Source organism: Polyergus mexicanus, unplaced genomic scaffold, assembly GCF_030449975.1.
Source record: "Polyergus mexicanus isolate NDT 795.1 unplaced genomic scaffold, iyPolMexi1.0 SCAF_12, whole genome shotgun sequence".
NCBI classification, from domain to species: Eukaryota; Metazoa; Arthropoda; class Insecta; order Hymenoptera; family Formicidae; genus Polyergus; species Polyergus mexicanus.
The window spans coordinates 36605-59619 of NW_027223332.1; the positions used below are offsets into that span (position 1 = coordinate 36605).

General features: G+C 31.0%; 1 protein-coding gene across 2 annotated transcripts in view; it reads left to right on the forward strand.

Annotated features, from left to right (window-relative positions):
- Positions 1–23015, forward strand: part of Machr-b (muscarinic acetylcholine receptor) — a 33292-nt gene continuing 10277 nt past the window's right edge. The window contains exons 1-2 of one of the 2 annotated variants that reach the window (XM_070305105.1): positions 1–876; positions 14810–14986. In XM_070305105.1, the coding sequence (XP_070161206.1) occupies positions 14889–14986 (98 nt within the window). In that variant the 5' untranslated portion in view covers positions 1–876; positions 14810–14888. Of the gene's footprint in view, positions 877–8454; positions 8475–14809; positions 14987–23015 lie in introns of those variants that run through there. The other variant, XM_070305106.1, reaches the window with a different exon arrangement.

Here is a 23015-nt window from a genome sequence, read left to right on the forward strand (position 1 = left end):
TCGTCGAGCGATTCACCTTGAAAGATTGTGTCCGAGAACGACGGACGGCAAAAAGAAAGCCTACATTTGGATTGGAAGTAGTCAACAGAAGCTCGCGGCTCGGATACCATCGATCGTGAATCGATGCTTTGTAAAAATACATGTTGCCGCAACGATCACTCGAGACACACGTGATTTGTCAATACAAATTTTTATTAAATCGCGCTCGTCCGGACATGCCACGCGCGAATACATAATGCGATACGCGAGTGCAAAGAGGAACAGCGAGTGAAAACGAACCGACTGGGATCAGCCCGGTAGGGGTATCGTGCGCGAAAATGTTTCTATAGATAGTGCTCGTCGAGTGTTCGGTGATTTAATTCGACAAAGTCAACCTCTCAGAATCTAACATTTCCGTCGGACAACATCGAGCCGACCGCGACTTATCGTCAAGGATAATCGCGTGAAAGATTGTTAAACGCTGATTAACGGGTCTAGGACGATCGAATCGATTGAAATGTTCGCGGCGATTCTGCGACTAGCGATTGAGATGATATTCAACGAGTATAGATGTGGAGTCGCTTGAGGACGCTTCAAGGTAATACCAAGGTTTGCAGGATCCCTCCTAAACTCCTCAAGTGGACGTCAAGTGTTGATTGATACCGTCGAATAACCGATGTACATACCAATGCCGCGAAACGATCCACGATGGCCGTCGGTCGTCGTGCTGTCAGGTGACAGTAGTCGCGTGCCGATCGGAGAAATTGGCACCGACTCGTGCACGGAAGATGGAACTAAGAACTCGCGTTCGTGCGTCCGCGTGAAGTACTAAGGGCTAAAGTTTCAAAGTTCCGGTGGCCTACTTCGGCTCTGTCCTCCAGACGGAGTGCGCGCGAGGTGAGGCTATTACTTGGTTACTTGTTGCCGTGCATTTTGGGGGGATATTTGATTGGTTGATCACACGAAGAGGCAAATTTCGTCTGCACATCGATGTCTTATCGTCAAAGAGAGAACGAGAGCATTATAGCTTATTATATCCTCTTTGATCTTTTTTTTTCTCCCTCTCTTTCTCTTTTCATATTGAAATTATATTATTCTGAAACTTTATTATCAAACTTAAAAATTAACATAAAATACTTTTAATCAAAATTTAAAATGAAAGAAATACGAGCAGTTCAACCAATCGGTACATTTAAAATTCCTTTTTTAACTTTATTGCAAATCTTGAAGAATAAAAATAAATATTTTAATTTTATATTTTTCCTTCGAGGATGGTAAGATGTTGAAAATATTATCTTGTTACAAGCATTTTTTTTAGAAAGTGTCTATTTAATCGTGCATTGCTTTATAAATGTAAAATTATCGCTCATGTTAGCTGGGCAAAATTAATAAATAAAACCAGAAAAATTTTACTGTATTTTGTGGTTGGGTACGTAATTATATGTCATGCAATAGTAAAGGAAAAGTAGAAGTTGTAAATTACATTTCCAACAATTATTTAAAATGCTTACAATACGAATTAGAAATGTATGTAATATTTAATTCAGAGTTTAATAAGTGCCCATGTCCAACTGATATTATTCATTGCCACATTTTACAAATCACCATGTTATTCTGCTTTATATTTTGTTCGTACTGCCTGTCACGTCATAAAAAAAATGAAAATTAGCTATCAGTATGATAGTCATATTTTAATCGAGTTCATCTTAAAAATATGCACTGCAACAAATAAATACATATGCATTCTCAATATGTATTCCAAACGTTTCATTGGTTATTATTTCTATTAAAATATTTGAGTAATATATATATATATATATATATATATATATATATATATATATATATAATAAAATTTAAAAAAGAGATAAAAGAGAGATATAATTATTTGAATACTTTTAAATCAAATTATCAAAATAAAATTTAGATTATTCCATTAACAATGAAAATAATCAATATCGCTAAAATTGCGTTTGGCTTATTGTGTGCATTTCTTATATGTTTCAATTTTCTATTTTAATTTAAATTTGTTGCGTCATCTATTACCTCTTACTACTAAATGTTCATTTATTTGTTCAATCTGTGCACGTTGCGATGTTTCAATGTCAACGGGAGATGATAATCATATAGTCTAAGGCTAAATACCTGATGAATGACTGGATCGTAGGTTTTTAACCATCTGCAAGAGTTGCAGTCTCACATCACGATTTTACAGCAGCCCTCGATGTAAACGAACTCTAGATCGTTTTATTCTGCTCGACCAGGCGGCATCGAGGTCGTGAGTGATAGGCCGAGCAAGTTTCGCACGGAAAAAAGAGAATCTCTGGCAAAATATGATTGTCGCGATTGTGTCCTATGAAGAGACATTATCGGATCTTTTTTTCTCTTCTTTCTTTTTTATTTCGTTCCATGCAATGCGGATGGCCATGACCTACGATCGACTGATCGACAGAACGGCAAAATGCGATGATAATTGATGTGTCGTTCGATTATCGCGTATCGCCCATTATCATTTACGCGAAATTATTTCAAGAACGACGAAGTCTAATTCGTATGTTTGGTTGTAGCTTAATTTTATTAACATTTCATTAACAGTTTATAATCGGCATCAGATTAATTTGTTTCTCGTAACTTCACAAATTTATTGTGCAAATTAAAAATGATATATAATAGCAGTTATCAAGACATTAAATATGATATTCCCATTTTTGCAATATATATATATACATGTAATAGATATAATGTTTAATGATATAATGTTATGATATTATATTTGCAAATAATAAACGTATACATATGTATTGCATTAGACGATATTTTTTTTCATCTCTCTCTCAAGTACAATATTATATTCTTTGCTTTATTTAATCAGCAACTGTCAATAAACGAAAGGTACATGTATGAGGGTTTATCGAAGAGTGATTGCGTGTGTCGAAGGATTCTTGTTAGCGTGTCCTTTGCACGCCTTTGGTAAGGCGATCGATAAATATCGATTAGCTTATACTTTGTGGATACATAAACCTACACCTATATTTTCTTGTCACGGCCATTTCACACGACGAGTGCTCATGGTTCGAGGGAAGCTACTTTCCTGATAATATAATAGAATTATGAATAAAATCAATAACATTATATTTGGCAGCATCTATAAAAAAACAGAGACATTTTAAAAATGAAAAAAAAATTATTGTATTAGAATATTATTTTATATCCTATTTTATTTTAAACTGTCTATTTCTTTTTTAGCTATATTATAAAAAATATATGATTAAAATAATGTTAATATAACTCTTAACAAAGTTATGAAAAATTTTCAGTTTTTTTAAATTAGATAATAATCTAATATGTTGTAATTATCTTAAATCTATCTTAATTTTTTTGATAAAAATTTCATGTTGTACCTAATTATTTAACTGCATTTGATGATAAACTGTATTTGATGATATACAGCTGCAAGAATCAGAATATGTTTAATCTTTTATTCATGATGCGTACGTGTCGTGAAATATATTAAGAAGAAAAATTTATATCTCTAGAAACATTCGCATACGTTCGCATAAAGGTAATTCAATAAAATCCGATTCCAAACTACTTTATTGACCATTCTGTATTTCAAATATTCGAACGTGAATATTTGAACATTTATAATGTTAAAAGTTTTTATCTGTATCCGGTAGCAGTATATAATCTTCGATAATAATATGACTTTTCATGTACAATATGTAGCCAGCAAAATATTAAAACGCCTAAACATTTATATAAGAGAGGCATCAATATTTAGATATATATTACAGTCACACATACATACATGCAAATTAGATTGTATTTTATATACAAAAAAATAACTTTACAATGTTTATTAAACGAGTTTTAAGAGTTCTTGTAATAATAGATTCATATGAATAAAAGTACTTACAAGCTTGCAAGTTAATTGTAATTAAGCTTTGCCTTAATAAAAAACTTTAATTTTACACATAAAACTATCAGGATATCTAATATTAAAAATCTCTCAAAAACGATGGTTATCTCATCAAGTTTTCATTAATTGAAATTTATTGCAAAATCAACAATGGGTAGAGCAGTTTTCGAATATTTTATATGTTCATTATTAAATGCCAGTGCATTTATCGTGCGAATTACACATACTATTGTATATTCTCATTTTTATCCTCGAGCATCGCGTCATCAAAATATGAGAAGCATCGTACGTGGTTCGAATTTATTTGAAACATTCCGCATGCTGTTATTGCGCTATCCTTGGCAATAAATGTCATATCGCAGATACTCAAAGAGCGGTCTGATTTTAAACAAATATTTCTTACGGATGATATGTTCGTAGAATGGTTGCCATTGTTTTTAACGCGCTATATGTGTGAAATATTAAAATGTTATTTGCGCTTTAACTTAATCGGACCGCGCACTGACAGAGTTGTTAGCTTAAATATTCATCGATATATCGCGTCGCGCAGTACAAAGTGCTCGCAGTGCCATGAGAAATACAAGGGCGAGTATCTTTGCACGGAAATATGTGAATACAGAACAAACAACCGGAAGCTGCTAATTTCGTAAATTTCGTGTCTAACGTGACGCATTTCCCGCATGAGATGAAAATGATGAATAAATATGCTGTAGCATCTTCGGGCTAAGGATTCAAATTAAATAGTAATAAAGTCAGTAGTAGTACATATTCTTCTATTCTCTGTATGTTTAATGTTTTACTTGTTGATGTGCAAATTAATTATACATTTAAAGACATTTTGTATCTCATAAAACAAATATGTAAATATCATAAATACGTTTTGCATGTAAAATATATTATATAAGATATTATATACAAAATTAAATTTTTTTTAAGATCTGAAAGATCTGAGGATCCTAAAGATCTGAAAATTTTTCTATAAACGACATAATTTTGCATTTTTATTGAAGATGATGATACTACTTAAGACTTTACAAAGCACATAATTTTTATTGCAAAATCTTAGTTATTTAGTCTGCAAAAATGGATGCGTTGAAAAGAATTAATTGGGTTTTTTTTAGTATATAAATATAAAGCTAAATTTTTGATTTTTATATATCATTATAAAATTATTTTTTATTTTTTCTTACAAACGTTTAAATAAATCCTTTTGATTTTTTCTATTATGATATAAGTTATTTTTTTAATGTTTGATTTTTTATCAATATAAGTGAGGCAAAAAGAGGAAGAGACGGAATAAGAGAAAATTAAAAATGTTTCAAATCTAACTCTAAATATTAAAGCGAGACTCTGAATATACTCTTCTGTATTTACTTATATTTTCGCGAGTATTCATTGCTCGTCTCAATTGAATCAAAGTTTTTCTCGCTAGAATTAACAATTGGCGAGAAAGTAGCGGCTGAGAAACGTAAGGGACATGAAAATCGATATATACACAAATAAAAATTTTCGTGTCTTGGCCGTAGCGTCCCTGCGATTATTCCAACGAGCAAAAACATCGACGAGAAGCTGAGTAAAATTGACGAATCCCAAAATGTAATTACGAGCGGCTTTATCGAGCGCATCGCCCAAATTTGTTTCGCGTGGGTACATATGCCGTGAAAAAAATCGAAAGAAATAATTACGATTATCTCGATATGCGAGGACACGCGGCGGGGCACATTTCGCGAACTGGACGATAACGAGCACGAGAGGCGCCGGCATACACGCCACCCTTCGTGAATCGCGTTTAACCCAATACGGGAAAAGCGCGTCACGAATGGTCTCGGGTATATCAAGCGCAGAGAACGTGTCTTGGAAAGAAAGAACGTTGCGACCGTTTCTGTCTTTTCTTCTCTCTCTCTCTCTCTCTCTCTCTCTCTCTCTCTCTCTCTCTCTCTCTCTCTAAGTTTCGCAAAAAATGTCCTGTAAAAATGTCTGTAATGTCCGTAGAAAATATTCTGTACACGTTCTAGTATTGCCGTATTTCGCATATCTGTAGTGAAAACGAAATTCTTGTGATTCTGATATTTTAAAGAAATGTATAATACACACACACACACACACACACAAACACACGCGCGCGCGATAAAAAATAAAAATATATGTTAAGTTGAAAAACTTTAATTCTTAATAATATTAAGATATCTTAGCATATAAAATATTTTATCGCCGGTGAACAATCGGCATTTTGAATACGTAAATCAGCACAGAAATTACGTTAAGTATTATTTCACGCGATCGTACACTCGATTCTCCGACTTAAACGATCTGGAGAATCCATGTCTATGTGACTTGGATTCAGTGGGATACGAAACTTCCCGTTCGCAAATTGTAAATCAACAATCTTGGCTTTGAACTTTGTAGTTCTGATCAGTATGGTTAATAATAGTTTACAGATGTGTATACCGTAAGCTATCTATTATATCATACACTCTACTATATATGCGCCTACATGTTTTTCTTAGAAACACGTCAATACTGATTTATGGCTACTTCGGGAGAAGAGAATTCACGTAATCAGTATCGCTAGCGCATCTCCTTTGATTTCAAAGCAACGTTGTATCACAGCGTATTACGATATTTCTGATATACCGTGTCGATTGATCGAGTTTCCAGAACTATAAATATCGAATTTTTACCGCGTTTTTCCATTGTAAAATCTTTTTATTTAAAAGCAGATTTAATATTTTTCTTTGATTTTAAATTAAATTAAATTAAATTTCAAATAAATTTAACAATCAGAATTAAGAGAGAGATAGAAGAGCACTGCATTTCATGCGTATCAATAAAATGCTCGGCATGAATTTTATGTGGCATATGATAATTAATCTAATTATATTTATATGACATTATATAAAATAATAAACGTTTCGCGTTGTATATTGTTATAGCCAAACGTGCAAATATTTTTTTTTAGCAGCGAAAATGAGAAGCTGGTCAATTAGGGAAATTATTTCAGCGACCACGCGTAAACGCGGTTACCTTGCAAACGCTCGCTAATTATAAAACATTGGTAAACTAGTAATTTGCGTAGATGTCCAAGACACGCGGAAATCGTTTATATAATTAATTTTGTTGTGACTCATATATATGAGTAGGACATTTGGAATGGTAGAAATATCGTGCGGCTGGCCAATTCAAACGCACGCAGATCCGCAAAACGATTCTGGGCCGGTTAGCTGACGGATTCGCGTTCGCTTCGTATTGTCTACGATGAGCGAGTGCTAGAAACGTTAAATTAACGGTACACGCGGTCGGCTCAGTGTTAGTTTTGCTATACTATCGTGTTTACTTGATTTCTATTGGTCCATGTAACATCCATAGAAATTCAATACCGGTCGTAAAGCGAAAACGCGTAAACACATGTAATGCGAATCTGCGAGTGGCAGTAAAACTGATTTGCAAGTACAACTGTGGATTAATACAATGCTTTTATTGTAAAGTAAATGTCATTACATTGTTTGTTTATTTGACTAACGCTTTGCGTAATCGAAACATGATTCATCTGAATCAACCATCATCATCACGTCATGTAACAGTGACGAATATTGCAAGTACATTTCTTCGTTCTTGTATAAAAAAAAATCACGTTTGAAAGTAAAAAAATTATTTTTTCGTAATTTTTATATATAAAATATGCTTTTATAATATAAATTAAATATTTAATTTATCATTTTATTATTTATGCGGCGTGTATTAATACAAGTGCAAGAGAAGATGATTTCCTCGATAATCAAATATTCAAGATAATCAAAACAATCAAGATTTAAATTATCATTATTACAAAATTTTGAAGCAAATAAAAGTAGGAAAACAAGAATAAATGTTTTAAAAACAGTTTTTCTGTATAAATATTGAAATTAATAGTACACAATGATTTATAAAAATAAATTTTAGATATGTCCGCAAATATAGTAAATGTCAAAAGGAACAGATCTTATTATGTATTTATTCATTTGACTCGATAAATGTGAAAGGATTGAAGAAAATAATACAAGCTTTTATAAAAATTCAAGAGTTTTCCCAAAGAGAAGTCAATTGGTTCGCAAGGGAAAAATAGCTTTGAGAATATTTCCAGTATTGCGTAGCAAAATCTGAGGTTTCCTCATGATATTGCGCAAAACGCCTTTTTTGTAACGGAGGAGAAATGCCCTTACACATACCCCGCCTCAATGGGCTTCGAGACGGGGTTATGTGGGACTCACCCCTGGCTTAAACGGAAAACCAGGGGACTACCCACTAAAACCCATTCGGGTGGGCTACACCTAGACGTTTGAGAATGCCTCTCCGGAATCTGTCATTTGCACTACTTCGGAGAATGCGCGAAACGCCTGTAATCTCCAATAATAAAGTTTTATGTATAAACGAGACGAAGTTTGGCATACGGTCCAACACGCTAATTACTGAAATGGACACTCGATTGATTGATCGAAATATGAGAATATATGTGTCGACATTGTTCTCCAACGCCCAGCTCGGCAATCTATATGAGCCGCTCGAAAGGTGTTTGGACTGCGAATTCTATCGAGTTCAAGTGAGTTGAAACCATTTCCTCGTTCGTTGATATCATTTCACGAGTTTCTCTCAGAGAAATAGCTCCTATAGAGAAAATAATTTTCTCTCTCTACATTGTTAATCCATTCGGATATTGAATTCTACAAATTCATATAATATATTTAGCTCATTTATTTGTACATATTCATATCTACAAATTAAAAAACTTTTTTACATATTTTTATATTTATTAGTAATGCCGTTTCTCTTATATATAACACTTTTGAATAATTTCTACTTAATTTAATTATTTAGAAATTTTCGCAAAATTTTAATTGCTTAGAGATCAATTCTTTTAAAATTTTTCAATGTTCAATTTTGTATAATTGTATTATTGCATAATTTAATTTAATTTAATCAATTGATTCAATCAGTGATCATTATAATTTAAGAAGTATTCATTGTTTCTCTATATTTTTGTTATCTGTAAGTATTAACGATAAAAATGTGTGCCGAAAGATATAATTGTTTTGTATGGTAAATTGCATTTTAAGATTTGATTGCTTCTATGTCGGGGAAATACAATTTCGCGCATGATTTTCCAAGAAGCTTTATGAGCTAATTGTGCAACCATAATAAACAAGTTAACTTACGTATATGTACATTTTTATAGCACAAATCTTTGAAATATTATCCTTGTATCAAAATCGCAAAATAAATTATTAGTATTTATCAAATTATGATTTTTATTGCTTCTATCTATTAAATTGCTTCTCTCTCTCTCTCTCTCTCTCTCTCTCTCTCTCTCTCTCTCTCTCTAAAAATCTTGTTTCAGATAAGTGTTTTGTTGTACTAAAGAATCTTTTGTAACTCTATGTATATCGCTATGATATATTACAATTTTGCTAAACTTATTTTTGACGATGTCATAAAATAATTGTCAATATTGTTGTAATAAAGTGATATTAGCATTACATGTTATTGTCGCAAACTTTTACCGTAATATAAGTTATCGCTTGTTAACGTGACAAAATAGCCGCGTTAAGAAATTTAAGAAAGAATCTAGATGTACATACACTATCATATACACATATGTATATACGTACAAATCTTTGATATGAAAAGATCGACATCAAATTAATATTATAGTATTTTAGAAATTTATGGAAAATAATTTTTAATAATTATTGTATATATTACAAGATTATATTTTAGCCTGTATTTCTGGTATAAATCATTAATCAATCATGCGCAACTGGGTCTCGCAGACTAAAATTGATTAAGCTATTTCACGTGAACGGTAACTTTATATTTTTCGACGCCTGATGAATTATTCGCGGAGATACATCGGATGATGAATCACGTTACATTTTTTATTTCTGCAGCTTGTATACTCGGATACATGAAATAAATAAATAAGTATTAATTGCACCGTATCAATAAAAGTGATTGATAGCACTAAGTTTCTGCGTAAATTCTCAGACCAAGTGTGTGCAAATCGATAGCTCGAATCAATTCTCCACAAAAAAACAAGAAGAAGGAAAAAAAGAAAGTTAAATATGTACATTTTTAAATATATATTCTACAGTTAATATTTGATCAGAAAATTTTACCTATTTCTGGATCACGTGCATATAAAATATAGATATGCTTCTAGCACAAAATATTCGAATAATCAATATTCTATTTAGTATTTTGTATTGAGAAATTAATAATTTGTACTTTAGAGAGATGTAATAATCACACAATTCTTTAATGAGAATAAAAGGCTTTAGTTTAAATGGCTTAGAACCAAAGTCATTAATGTCTTAAATTATTCTAAGATATAGTAATCTGCGGAAATCTTCTATACGAAGATATCCGGAGATAAAAATGTGTATTTAAAAATCATAATTCTAAAATTAAAGGAAGAGAAAGAATAATTTCAAATATGTTGAAGTATAAGAAAGATCGTACATTTCATGGTATTTTATAATATGAATATATTGCATAAAAAGATTTAGAATGTATGTGCGCAGCATCTTTTCGTTGTGAAAGTGAATTACGAATTCTTACGTTATTTATTGCTTTCTTAGAGATAAATACAATGGAAATACTATGAAAGTTGTTTACATTCAAAAATTGTCCTCTTTAATATTCAACGTGTTTATAAAAGATTGCAGTTTTTTGAACGATATTGAAGAAGAGATTATTTGCGCAAATGTCAGTTACGCGATGTCCCGTCACGCGCGCTTCTTCCATCTCAATTGAGATGCCTGATAATTTTCCCTCAGATTTCGCGTTACGAAATATTCGACGGCAAAATATACGTCACAATCCACTCGTCTCGTTTTCATAATTTTCTGTTTCGTGCGCCACACTTTTCCTACGCTTCCTGTTGCGTGCGCAAGTCATATTGCCCGGTGCTGCGAATCCGGCGAAGAGGAACCACCGGCGAAATCTATGTGGTTGGAAAAAATATAGGTATCTCTGATTCTCATTCGAGCGAAAATAAATGCACGGCTCGAAGGCGATAAGCGGGAGAACAGGATTGACGTAAAAGTTTCGCGATATTTCTCCCCGCGTAAATCGCAGAAAGTATGGAGTAGTCGGAAATAAAGCGCTTGCGTTGTAAGATGAAAAAAGGGGAAGCTGCCGGGGATTGCATAAATTTGCAGGCTGATAAAGCTTAAAGTACCGCGTTATACTCGTCCTCGTCCAAATTTATCCCCATTCCGAAGAGAACGAGCGTCAAGCAAGACAAAAATCCGGAGATGAGAATGATAAAATATGTTACAGACGGTTTTCAAGCAGGGCCTTAATCATGCTAATAAGTATTTATTGAAAAAATATTTTTGTATGCGCGGAATAATGCATTTAAAATCTAAATTTACTGTTAGATAAGCATACGTAAACATTAACACTAAATCAAATTTATCAGAATCTATTTGTTGCACATGCTTTACTTACTCTCTCTTTCCATATATTTTATATATAATATTATATAATATATTGCAATTCGTTTAACAAAAATAAAAGGTTTTTATTTAATACGGCAAGTTATCAATGTTTAATAAAAATAACAATTGTCAATAAATATGTCAATTTATAAATTAATAATATTAATGCATACTCTAATACGATATTAGAGACAGTTATTTAGATATAAGTAGCAAAAGTTACATATATCTATATACAATCACTAAACTAGTTAATTTCGTTAAGGGCGAGATAAAGCACATTTTCTACATCTTGATCTAGAATTAGTGACCGAGGAAGTATGATCTGTGCGATTTCCATGTTAGCTACAAATGGCTGACAGTGTCGTCCTCTAAAAAATATGCTCCGCGCACGCAATCCTTTAATTATTTTAACTATCTAAAATCTAAAGATACAGATTATATTAAGGTTACATCTAAATTTGGGATATATTTCATTTGTAAATAGGTTTTTTGACAGATTGATATATAATTTCAATACGATATCTTATCTTTTCGTTACTTTGTGTGTAATATAACACACTTATACTTTATAATTTAGATTTAAGTAATGAAACATGTATTTATGTATGTTACAATTATGGCTGCAGTGTTAATTGAAAAGTTACGGAGCATTTATTTCAAAAGCATAAAAGAAATCTGATATTCTTGGATAATAATAGCTGATGCTAATCGGGGTCTTGTTAAGAGGCTGAGTGAGATGAATCCTTTCTTTTTGTGCAGTTGCATTCAGATCGCTAATCAATTTTGTTTATGAATTATGTTATTTTTATTTGTAACATTATCAACAATACATTGTAAATTGCTAGTGTGTGTGTGGTAGATATAATTTGTAATATATATGATAAAATATAAATTATATATAACACAATTTTTATTATTTACGGACTTCGTATCTTCTATCTATCTATCTGACTCTTTCTATGATATCTTTTTTCAAAATTACACAAAGACCTTAACACTTTTTATTGAAAGATATTTCTAGAATGTTCTAATTTATCGTCATTGAATCGGTGACAGATAACAATATCATCATGTAGTTGTGTTATCGTAAATCAAGAATAAGGAAAATAATGTGTTGAAAGAAGCGTTGTCAATCTGATAAATATTGCGTGTCACTCTACTGAACTCATAAATATGCATTACGTTGCGCTATAATGTATACTTCTCTAAATTGCGTTAGTATGCGGAAAATATGTTATCGATTGCATTACAAAAAATGCTATATTTTGTTGAAAAATTAAGAGAGATAATTATATAATGAACTCGTAGCAGCAATGTGGTTTATTATTCGCCCTTAATTAGATAACAGACTAGCAAAGAAGAAAATTACCACGTATGAAATGTAATTGTAACGTTAGAGCTCTTTGATGAAAATCACATACGGTTAATTTCACCGACGTATTACGGCGCAAGTATATTGAATATTATACATCCATTCCAAGCGTTTGATCTCCGGATTAAAATTAACCTGATAATCATGCGCAACAGTTTCTCTCATAAATAATAGATATTTGAAAAACATATAGAGAACATATATTACACACACACACACACACACACACACACACACGCACACACGCACGCACGCACGCACGCACGCACACACACACGCACGCACGCACGCACACATATACATATATATATTATTATTACTATATAAGTTTGTGTTTGCATTAGGTAATTGAACATTATGAACTAATCTTATACTATATCTTAAATGCAGCTTTTGATTCAGTGTAATAATTCGATTCAGTAAAATAAATTATACGCTTCCTTACATACATCGCGTTTTAATATATGTGTGTATTAAGGTATATATAATTTCATAACGTGCATAGATATAATCTTTATATAAATATAAATATAAAAAATAAAATATAAATAAAATTGCAAAACATTTTTTATTATTATTGCTACTAATAATCTACTTATAATTAATTATTGCGTAATTAATTAGCAAAGCTAAATATATTTTCAATTGAGTACAAAATTATGCTATAATTATGCTATAGAAATCGTTATATCTTCATTCTTTTTTTTATCTCAAATATTATTTTATATAAATTTTTCTCAAGAGAACTTGTTTGCTTAAAAATGATTCTTTCTGTCGGGACGGGATTTAAAATAAAACAAGCAAATTGTTTGGCGAGGTTCGGCGGGTTTTGTTCATTGGTATCAAAAGTTTTCATCTCGTAGATTTCTATATAAAAAAAGATTCACAAATTTGTGAAAAAAATAATAAATATAGCTACATTAATGTTTGCAATTTAAGAAGCGTTTTCGTAGCGTTAACGTTATTAGGTCCGATGCGACACATGATAATATTGCAGTATTATTGATGTTGGAGAGTATTAACCGAGCACGAAGCATGACTGGTGAGAATTAAATTTCTTTTGTGAAATCTTAATATATATCAGAAAGTACGGTATATTTTAGAATGAAATCTTAGCAGCAGTTATCTGATCATATCTGTATAACAATATCTGTATGTACCGCAATTTTAATTACATCTTCAGAAATTTAATATTCATATTCACAATTGAAAAAAACAATATATTTCGTATTGTAATTTACTGTACGAAACTCACAATTAAATTTATAAAACAAGTTTTTGTTATGTATGTAAATTTGAAATGAAATATATTATATATATATATATATATATATATATTTCATTTCAAATTTACATACATAACAAAAACTTGTATATATATATAATACGATTATAAATTACAGATATAAAGTTCTCTTTCAAATTAAATGCAAGAATTAAACGATAGATAATACTTTCTATTCTAATAGTATTTACATAACTATAATAGTATATATATATATATATATACATATACATATTAATGTTTCTGTAATTACCATATATTTTCTAGGACATAATCATAAATATAAAAACCCGGTCCGTCCTGCCAACACGCGAGGGGAGATTTTTGCGTTTCATTTGCTCGACCTTGACAATTCTATCGCAGTCATTTGTAGATATTTATTATCGACAGTAAAACGTTGAGTAATCTTAAGTTATGTTTAATACCAATAAGCCTTAAGCTTGCGATATAATGATAACGATTTCAATCATTTTATATACTATGATGGAAAGTTCCATTTTTTCCATTTGTAATTTTGAGTTTAATTCTATAAATTAATAAGGAAATTTATAAAATTACAAATATTTACATTTTTTTATTAAAATATAAATTTTAATGTCTAAAGAATTAGAAGAAAAAAATTATAATCTTTAAATCAAATTTTTGTCATAAGAAACATTCTTTTCAAACGTTTCATATAGAAATTCATTACATGAGTATATCCAAAAAAAAGTGCAATATTTTTCCTAGTCTGTATCGGCATTTAAATATGTTTCTATCGTAGCTCGTTTTTCTAGGATGTTCGAGAGATGACTGGGTATTGAGGAGGAGAGGGCGCAGTGACTTTGAAGGTTGCTGCCACCTCGGTTGGATGGAATGGAGATGAACGGCACGGAAAGCAGCCTGAACGGCACTGAGGTCAATCGTACTTCTGCGCCAATCTTCACTATTGGCACGGATTTTATCACACAATGGTAAGCGCAGGTATCTTTTATTCAAAATGGATAGAGATTAGCATTCGGATAGAATGGAACACGAGAGTGCGAATGAATGTGAGTTGTAACTTTTTGCAACGCTGCATTAGTAGTCTCTTGGATTTTTGCAAATTTTAGCATATATGTAGACTGCGGTTGTATCATATAATTTTTGTTACCGTTTCTACGCATGTAAAACTGTCACTGCAATTGGTGTGAATACAATATACTTGCATCGATTATTTTGCGTTGTGCGTATTGCGTATGTTATTATAACTCTGACATAGTTTATTATGCTTTTGATATATTATTACAACTTTGAATTGCTTTTGAATTAAAAGTTTTTATGAAAACTAATTTTTAGGCAATCATATTTGTTAATCTCTCGGGAGATTTGTAAATTGCAAATAAAAGTTGCGTTGTAGAATTTCCACGCATCACAAAACGTATCTAAGAAAAGAAAAAGATAATGATTTAAAATCAATTTTATCTATATTTTTTATTAAAAAATGTTATATTTAAATTAGTTTCTTAAGGGTACCGATTTTTTATATTTTATCGCATCTTACTTTTTCATAGTTACAACGTTTTGCTTTTAAATCCCCTTTGCTGACATATACTTGCACTATATAACGCTATTCGTTCCATCAATTCCCAACATCCTTGAAAGATTTATGCGCTGTGGGAAATTTGGAACAGACATCGATGGCGTAAAGTTATGCTAATAGAATGACAGTAATTGATATTATTAATTAACTTATTCTGAATATGTCGTATACTATAATTTACAAAAGTAAAGTTTTATTCTCTTCACGCAATTGATTAGTTACACACAATTAATTTCTTAATCAAAATTTTATACATATATTTTTTTTATCAAATGCATTGTTTATTAAACTACGTTTTTGTTTCGCGTGTGTAAATTACATTTAAAAAGATTTATAAAAATTAATTCTTGCATTGTGCTAAATTTAATTTTTATTTGCTTGTGGCATGTGCAAACGCTTTGCAAGTGAATTTTACTTATGACACACAAATGTAATTGTACTGTTATATTAATGCTGCAGTTTGCAACGATTAAATTATAAACCATATAAATCTTGTTATATTCATTTATTTTACCATGGATGTAGCTCTTCTATTCTAATCAAAACGCGCAAGATAAGGATAGTGTTTACGTGTATGGTCATCTGATTAGTTCTGCGAAAATATACTTGCAACCTGCGGTACGATACGGAAGTAAGGTTTGTCGCTGGAAACGCGTTTAGATAAACGATTCATCATTTGGTGGAATGGCGCTCTTAAATTCCAAGCAACCTCGCCAAGTTATCGTTATCTCTGAGGACTGCTCATTATCGAGGGGTAATGACATCACGCGGCGCGTCTTATACAATCAACGTTCCCCGTTTGTATTCCCTACTTCGCTGGGAATATCAAGGCTAAAGGAAATGAACTTTCATCGGGGACAAAATTGGAGTAAAAAGAATTCTCTCGGGAAACTGTTTTTTCTTTCCTTTTTTTTCAACACGAGACTTTGGTTCAACCTTTTTTTCATCTTAATCCAGCCGAATGGCAAAATGTACGATTGTTGCAAATTCTCTTTGGAAATTGTTATAGTCATTTTTTCACATGATTTATACGATAATTCAAATTTATTTAGCGCTTACATCGCGAGAAAACATCACGTAATTCTGCAATTAAATATTTCTATTCGATGAATCTGTCTCTTCTACAAAAGATTATAAAAGAACTATAATAGACTTGTTGCTGAATATATTTGATTGGAAATTATTCAACCTCGAATATTATGTCTACATGACTGTTGATTTTCCTGTACTTTTGAATATAGTTTAGCATAATGACATTTCACGACAAACAAGATTGTATATAATAGCCATTTGCATATAACATCGATATTTCGCACGCAAAATGGAATTATGATCGAATGATCAAATGATCGAATTTTCATTATGTAAGTATATATTGCTTGTACAATATTTTAAAATAATCCATAGTTATCACATATATATAATAAAATAACGGAGATTTATATGAATGCCGACGTATATTAAAATTCATGTGAATCAATCCGGGCGAAATCGCATCCTTGACTTAGCAGGGCCACGGTAATCTGGCAATGCGACGCGGGGTGAAACATGCGGTTTAGTTGATTGATGGGTTAGCTCGGCTTTAAATACGTTAAGCACAGGCATACGAACGGGAATACTGGTCGTTATTTAACAACAAAAGAAAAAACCGATGTCGTGCAACGACGCGGAATCACGCGAGCGACGTCGAACGAGCTGTCGGAGCACACGCGATTGGGGTGAAAATTTCGAATATTGCGTGAGTCAACAACGTCGCGACGACGAAAGTCGTCCACTGGAACACATCAATGTATGTCACAATGTACGTGAAATTTTTACATTTGTTAGAAGGCTGTATTATATGCTTAAGAAAGAAAAACGTGACGGGTAAAATGAAGTTAATGTGTGCACAACACACAACGATAATGCGCGTAGATCTTGTCAAAAATTAATCAAATTTTATTTTAGTGATTAAAGATGTTTTGTACCTATTTTTGAAATATTAGAAATTTAACCAAAATTGTACAGAGTGTTCTTACATATATTCAGAAACTTATAAAAAAATCCTGAGTGGATTCACTGAAGCGATCAAAAGTTATGATGATTTTTATTTACAGCGATTTAACCCGTGATCTTATGGAAAACGTGTGATCACGTCGATTCAAATGGCCAAAACAAATGGAATTAGATTAAATTCAGAATTTGTTTAAAATTTACAAAAGTGTAGTTTATATATAAAGGAAATATTTGATTAAATGATATTTAACAAGTCCTGACTGGTTAAGAAGATATTAAATATAACTCGATGAAATTGGTCATTTCATCCGATATGACGCAAAATTCATTGTGAAAATAGTTGAATTTGAGGTATCGTCTGCTAAAAGTTAATCATTTTGATTCACAAAATTCGAATTCTCGGTAATAAGGCAACAGAAATTCAAAAATACATGTCTACACTGTAGCTATGATCAAATTGTAATATTCCACGCAATTTCTCATACTGAAACTACATAAGAAGTAGATATATTCATCAATATCGAATCATATTCAGCTACTTTTTGCTACGATTGTATGTGCAATATATCCTTAAATAATATTTATAATTTTGCAATAAATATATTTATATTTTGTATATGCGTATGATGCTTTATATATAAGAAAGTATATATCGGTATGAGTTACATTTTTATACATTTTTCTTATTTTTATACATTTTCATATTTTTATACATTATTCATTTTTTATACATTATTCAGTTTTATACATTATTCATTTGATGGTAATAATGGATTAAAGTTAAAGTTGCGTTTATACCTATATATATATAACGAGTATATAGTATGAAGTTGTGTGACACGATGGGTTATATTTTTCTCGGATGTATTGATTTTTATCGTAATCAGTTGAAGCATAGATTGTTATTTTGGATCTCTTATAACACAAAATCTAATGCAACCAAAAACAATTCTCTCATATTAATATGTACATTTATTAATATCTTCTTGTTTTCTTGTTTTATAGCTTTTGAAAGTTTATTGAATAAATAATAGAAGATTACTAACTTAAAAAAAAAATAAATAAATAAATTTTATAAAAAAATAAAAAAAAACATAACTTGATTCAACATAAATATTATCATATTTAAAGGCAAACGATATAATTAAAATACAATATTTTGCTGACATGATCAATGCTACGATAAAAATACGTTAAATAATATATATATTTGAATTAATAATAATATCAATATTTGAGAGCAAATAATCAAAAAGTCTGCAAACATCCATATGGGAAAAATTTGGCAAAAATAAAAAGAGAAAAAAGTTGCTTTTGAAAAACATATTAGATAAAATGCAGTTACTGCATTCGATATTCGCATCTTTAGCGCGACGACGTTACATGTTAAAATGGGAGCAGAGCCATTAAATGGATCGACTGTTGCATCCAATACGAAGCGGTACTATTGTTTCGTTTAACTACGTAAATGACACTCTGTAGAAGCACGAATGGTAGCGTTACCGTCTAGCTAGCTGATGCATGCGATTAGCACAACGCTATTATAATGCGACAATCAATTGTCATATTATTTTCTGTTTGCTAAGGAATTCTCGCTATGCTCTGGTTGGGTCGTTTATCATCTATTCTTATTTTAATTCTATATTTAATTGTGTATAATCTATAAAATTTATGGAAATTCGGTATTATAGAACAAAATATATTCGCAGTATCACTAAAAGAAATTCTCCAAATCTCATTATTTTACAAAAATTGTTTTTTTTTATTCTCTCTCTTTTTCCTTTTTCTTTTATATAAAATCTTCTCGGTGCATTAAAACTTTGTTAAAAAAAAGTTTTCTTTTTGCTGTTACTTGTTGGCACTTCTGGATTAAGATGCACGAGTTTAATTTTAACTCTGCAATTGTATAATAATAAGATAAAAATGTTTAATTTGACTGACTTAACAATATAAATCGCAAAATTGCGTGCATTGCTTTAATTGTTTTATATGATCGTTCTCTCGCATATTTCGACTTCCCGAGTAGTTACGCCAACGTGCAACAAAATTATCTCTGTCGTTCTCCGGTTTTGTGTACCAGAAGCGACGCACGAGATTGCAGCGTACATGTAGAGAAAAAATAAAATAGTTCGAGCAACGGGAACGACGCTGGGGTACATTGTGATGACACACGGTGAATATTGATTCTCGAATTTTCATTGCTCTGTTGAAGAGAATCGAGAGAAAAATGCATTCTCGTCAAGCTGCAGCGGCGCATTTGACTTTTATATCGAGCATACTCTTGTTTTTCCTAGCGAATGGATGTACAACATATCCAAAATCATAGGATATATTTAATTTATCTATGAACTTGTTTACGGTTATGGAGGCGATGTCAGTCTCCTGAAAATGTACAAGAGATAGCAATTTTTGCGCATAATACTCAACGTTCCAGCCGATTGTGGAATGACGTTACTCGTTCTCAATTTTTTTAAACGATGTATAAATATTTTTCACTCAAGAGACTCGAGAGAAAATTGTTTATTTTTTTCGCAAATACACCGAAAGCTCACCGCGATTTATAAACACACTCTGTACTATATCATGTACGATATTAGATATGTACAATATATGGTACACATCCACGGAATGTAATGGAAAATCGATAGCATGTCCAACCTGTGTGAAAAACTGTGTATATGTGTGTTTGTATATATAAAATAACCTTTTTAATAATATTTTTAGAGATAGGGATATATGGACACACTCGTCAATATATTTAGTCGAGTCTGTTGAGCAAACAATCGTTGAAGGACAGAGATTGTATCTTAATATGAAGAAAACGATTAATCATGCATATCAATTTTATGCATAATTTTTATTAAGATTACTTGCAAATTATATCTGTGATGCATTAGGAGTATATATAAATGAATAACGAGCAGTTTTGTAATTTTTTATAAGAGAGAGAGAAAGAGAAAAAAAGAAAGAGAAATATCTATAGAATATAATATTCTCAAAGTGTCAAACGATAAAAGCTGGTTATGCAGTCAACATAGATAGCTCGTAAGTTTCTATTAAATGTAAATAAAATGCAGTATTTTATTTCGTTTATAATCAAAATCATGCAACAATTACATTATATGTTACTGCACGCGTAACATACAACACACGTCAATTTTTATTCAAAAAATATTTTTACCGTTGTCATGTTTATGATTCTTGTGTAAGAAGATAATTGTGACACATTGAAAATATTTTTCATATATTCCAACATATCTCTTTACAAGACTGGTTTCATATTTTGATCTACTCCCGCATATATGTATTAGCTCTTATGTCGTTATATCACAATCAAAGTGTATAAAAGTGCGATTAATATGTCCGTGCAGCGGTCATATCGAGATTCATGAGATGTAGGTTCAGATATACCTCTTCAATCTATATACACCATTTTCGAAAACTGGTCTAAGGTCATGCTTGCTTAAATCTACGGCCTTTCTGATATGTTTTACCGATCCAACGCTCGTTTTCTACAGTTTTAGACCGCCGTCACATTTTACAAGCTCCGGTAGTTCATAATACTAGCCTATTAAAGTTCTTATCAGAATCCTATTATGTAGATAATGGCGTCCTTTGTTTATCTAGCCGGTGTAAGGCGATATTTATCGAGAAAGCAGCCGATTATCAACTACCAGCATTTTCGAAGATAAACTGCCTGTTTGAAAATCAGCAGTATATTTTATCTTTTCATATAATTATTATTAATGATAAAATGGAAATCCTGCAAGTAAAAATCAAAATAAATATTGTATTATAAATAGTATACACAATATAAATAGTATTACAATTGTTGGAAAATTTTGTTTATTCACAATCTCTCTGTAGCTTTGTAATGATGATAAAGTTGCATAAGTATAACGACATTGCCATGTCTTTCGTCATCGATATAACCGCCGTACAGATTGCGATTTGCTTTCAAGCACCGTTGGGTCGGGTTATCCGGTGGTTTCAGTGTCACGCCGAGGGCGATCGCGTACGTCAGCGAGAGTTATTAAATAGGTTCGTTCAATTCCCCCCAGGCGATCGAGATTCCCCCTTCTCAGTCTGCTACATCATCGCAGCAACGCTATCATCCCTCGGTGCGCCGTAACATATTCCGTTGATATTTATGGAGTTGCGTTCACCCTCCGCCCTAAAGTGTAAATCCGATTTGATCATTATCCCGTGTTAAGTTCCCACAAGCCCTTGACGATAATCACGTAGCAACACGAGATGTAAAGCGTTTTTCATTTTGCATTAAATGCTTTGAGATGCTAGAATTGTTTCACACATGACACATTACAAGCAAACGTTCTGACGAAAAAATGAAATGTATGAAGGGCTTTTTACTAAGAATAATTTTATTTTTTATTTAAATAAGAAAACATTTAGAAGAAAAGTTTATTCTATATAAAATCTTGATATAAGCAGATTTAGAAGCTTATAATTAGATTTTGATTTTTTACTATCTCATAAAGTATTGTATCAAGTTATTGCAAACTTTTGTAGACGTTGCCTTTACAAAGTTAGAAAATATCTAGCGACTCATAAAGATCTATTCCTCTTCACCGCTGCAAAATGTAATTTTGGGAAAAACTGTGCCCGAGTTTCTTTACTTGAATCTGCGAACTTACATGCTGTATCGTCTTTTATTACCAGATAAAAATTTATCTATTCGAGAAAAAGTAGCATAGTATAATATTATTTTTTTTTTCGCGGGGAATTATATCACATATAAAATATTTTCTAAAAATTATTATTGCAAAAAAAGTATATACACATATGTGCGAATATATAATTAATTTAATAACATAAATATATCTAATTATATTATTTTTATTTTATAAAATTATTCTAAAAATATTTGATATTTTATTTATTAAGTTTAAATTATTCTAGGAAATTAGATATACGGGATGTTATCGTGTAACAAAAATAATGAAAACTACGATTATGTTTACATAAAAGATGTAAAAAAAAAAGAAAAAGAATAAATTTTTTATGTTTTATTTTACATATTTTATGATTTTTATGATTTATTTTCCAAATTTTATGATTTTTATGATTTATTTTACAAATTTTTATTTTCATAAATATACAGTTTCTATTTTTTTTTTATTTTTAGGTCTTTTGTAATATTTTCTGAAATATATAGTAATAAATAGCTATTCGGAAAATATTTATTATTAGAAGAATTTTTTTTATAAAGATTTTTTAATATGAAAAAGAGCATTGTTTTTTCGAGAAAAAAAGATAAAAATGTGTTACAACAAAGCGGCATCTTTCTCGGATGCATTTTATGATTTTTTTATATCAAACGTAAGATAACTCTTGATTCACGTCAACATGTGTTCGCTTTCTTCGAAAATCGATTTTGAGCTGCTTCGGCTTTGAACAGGATACAC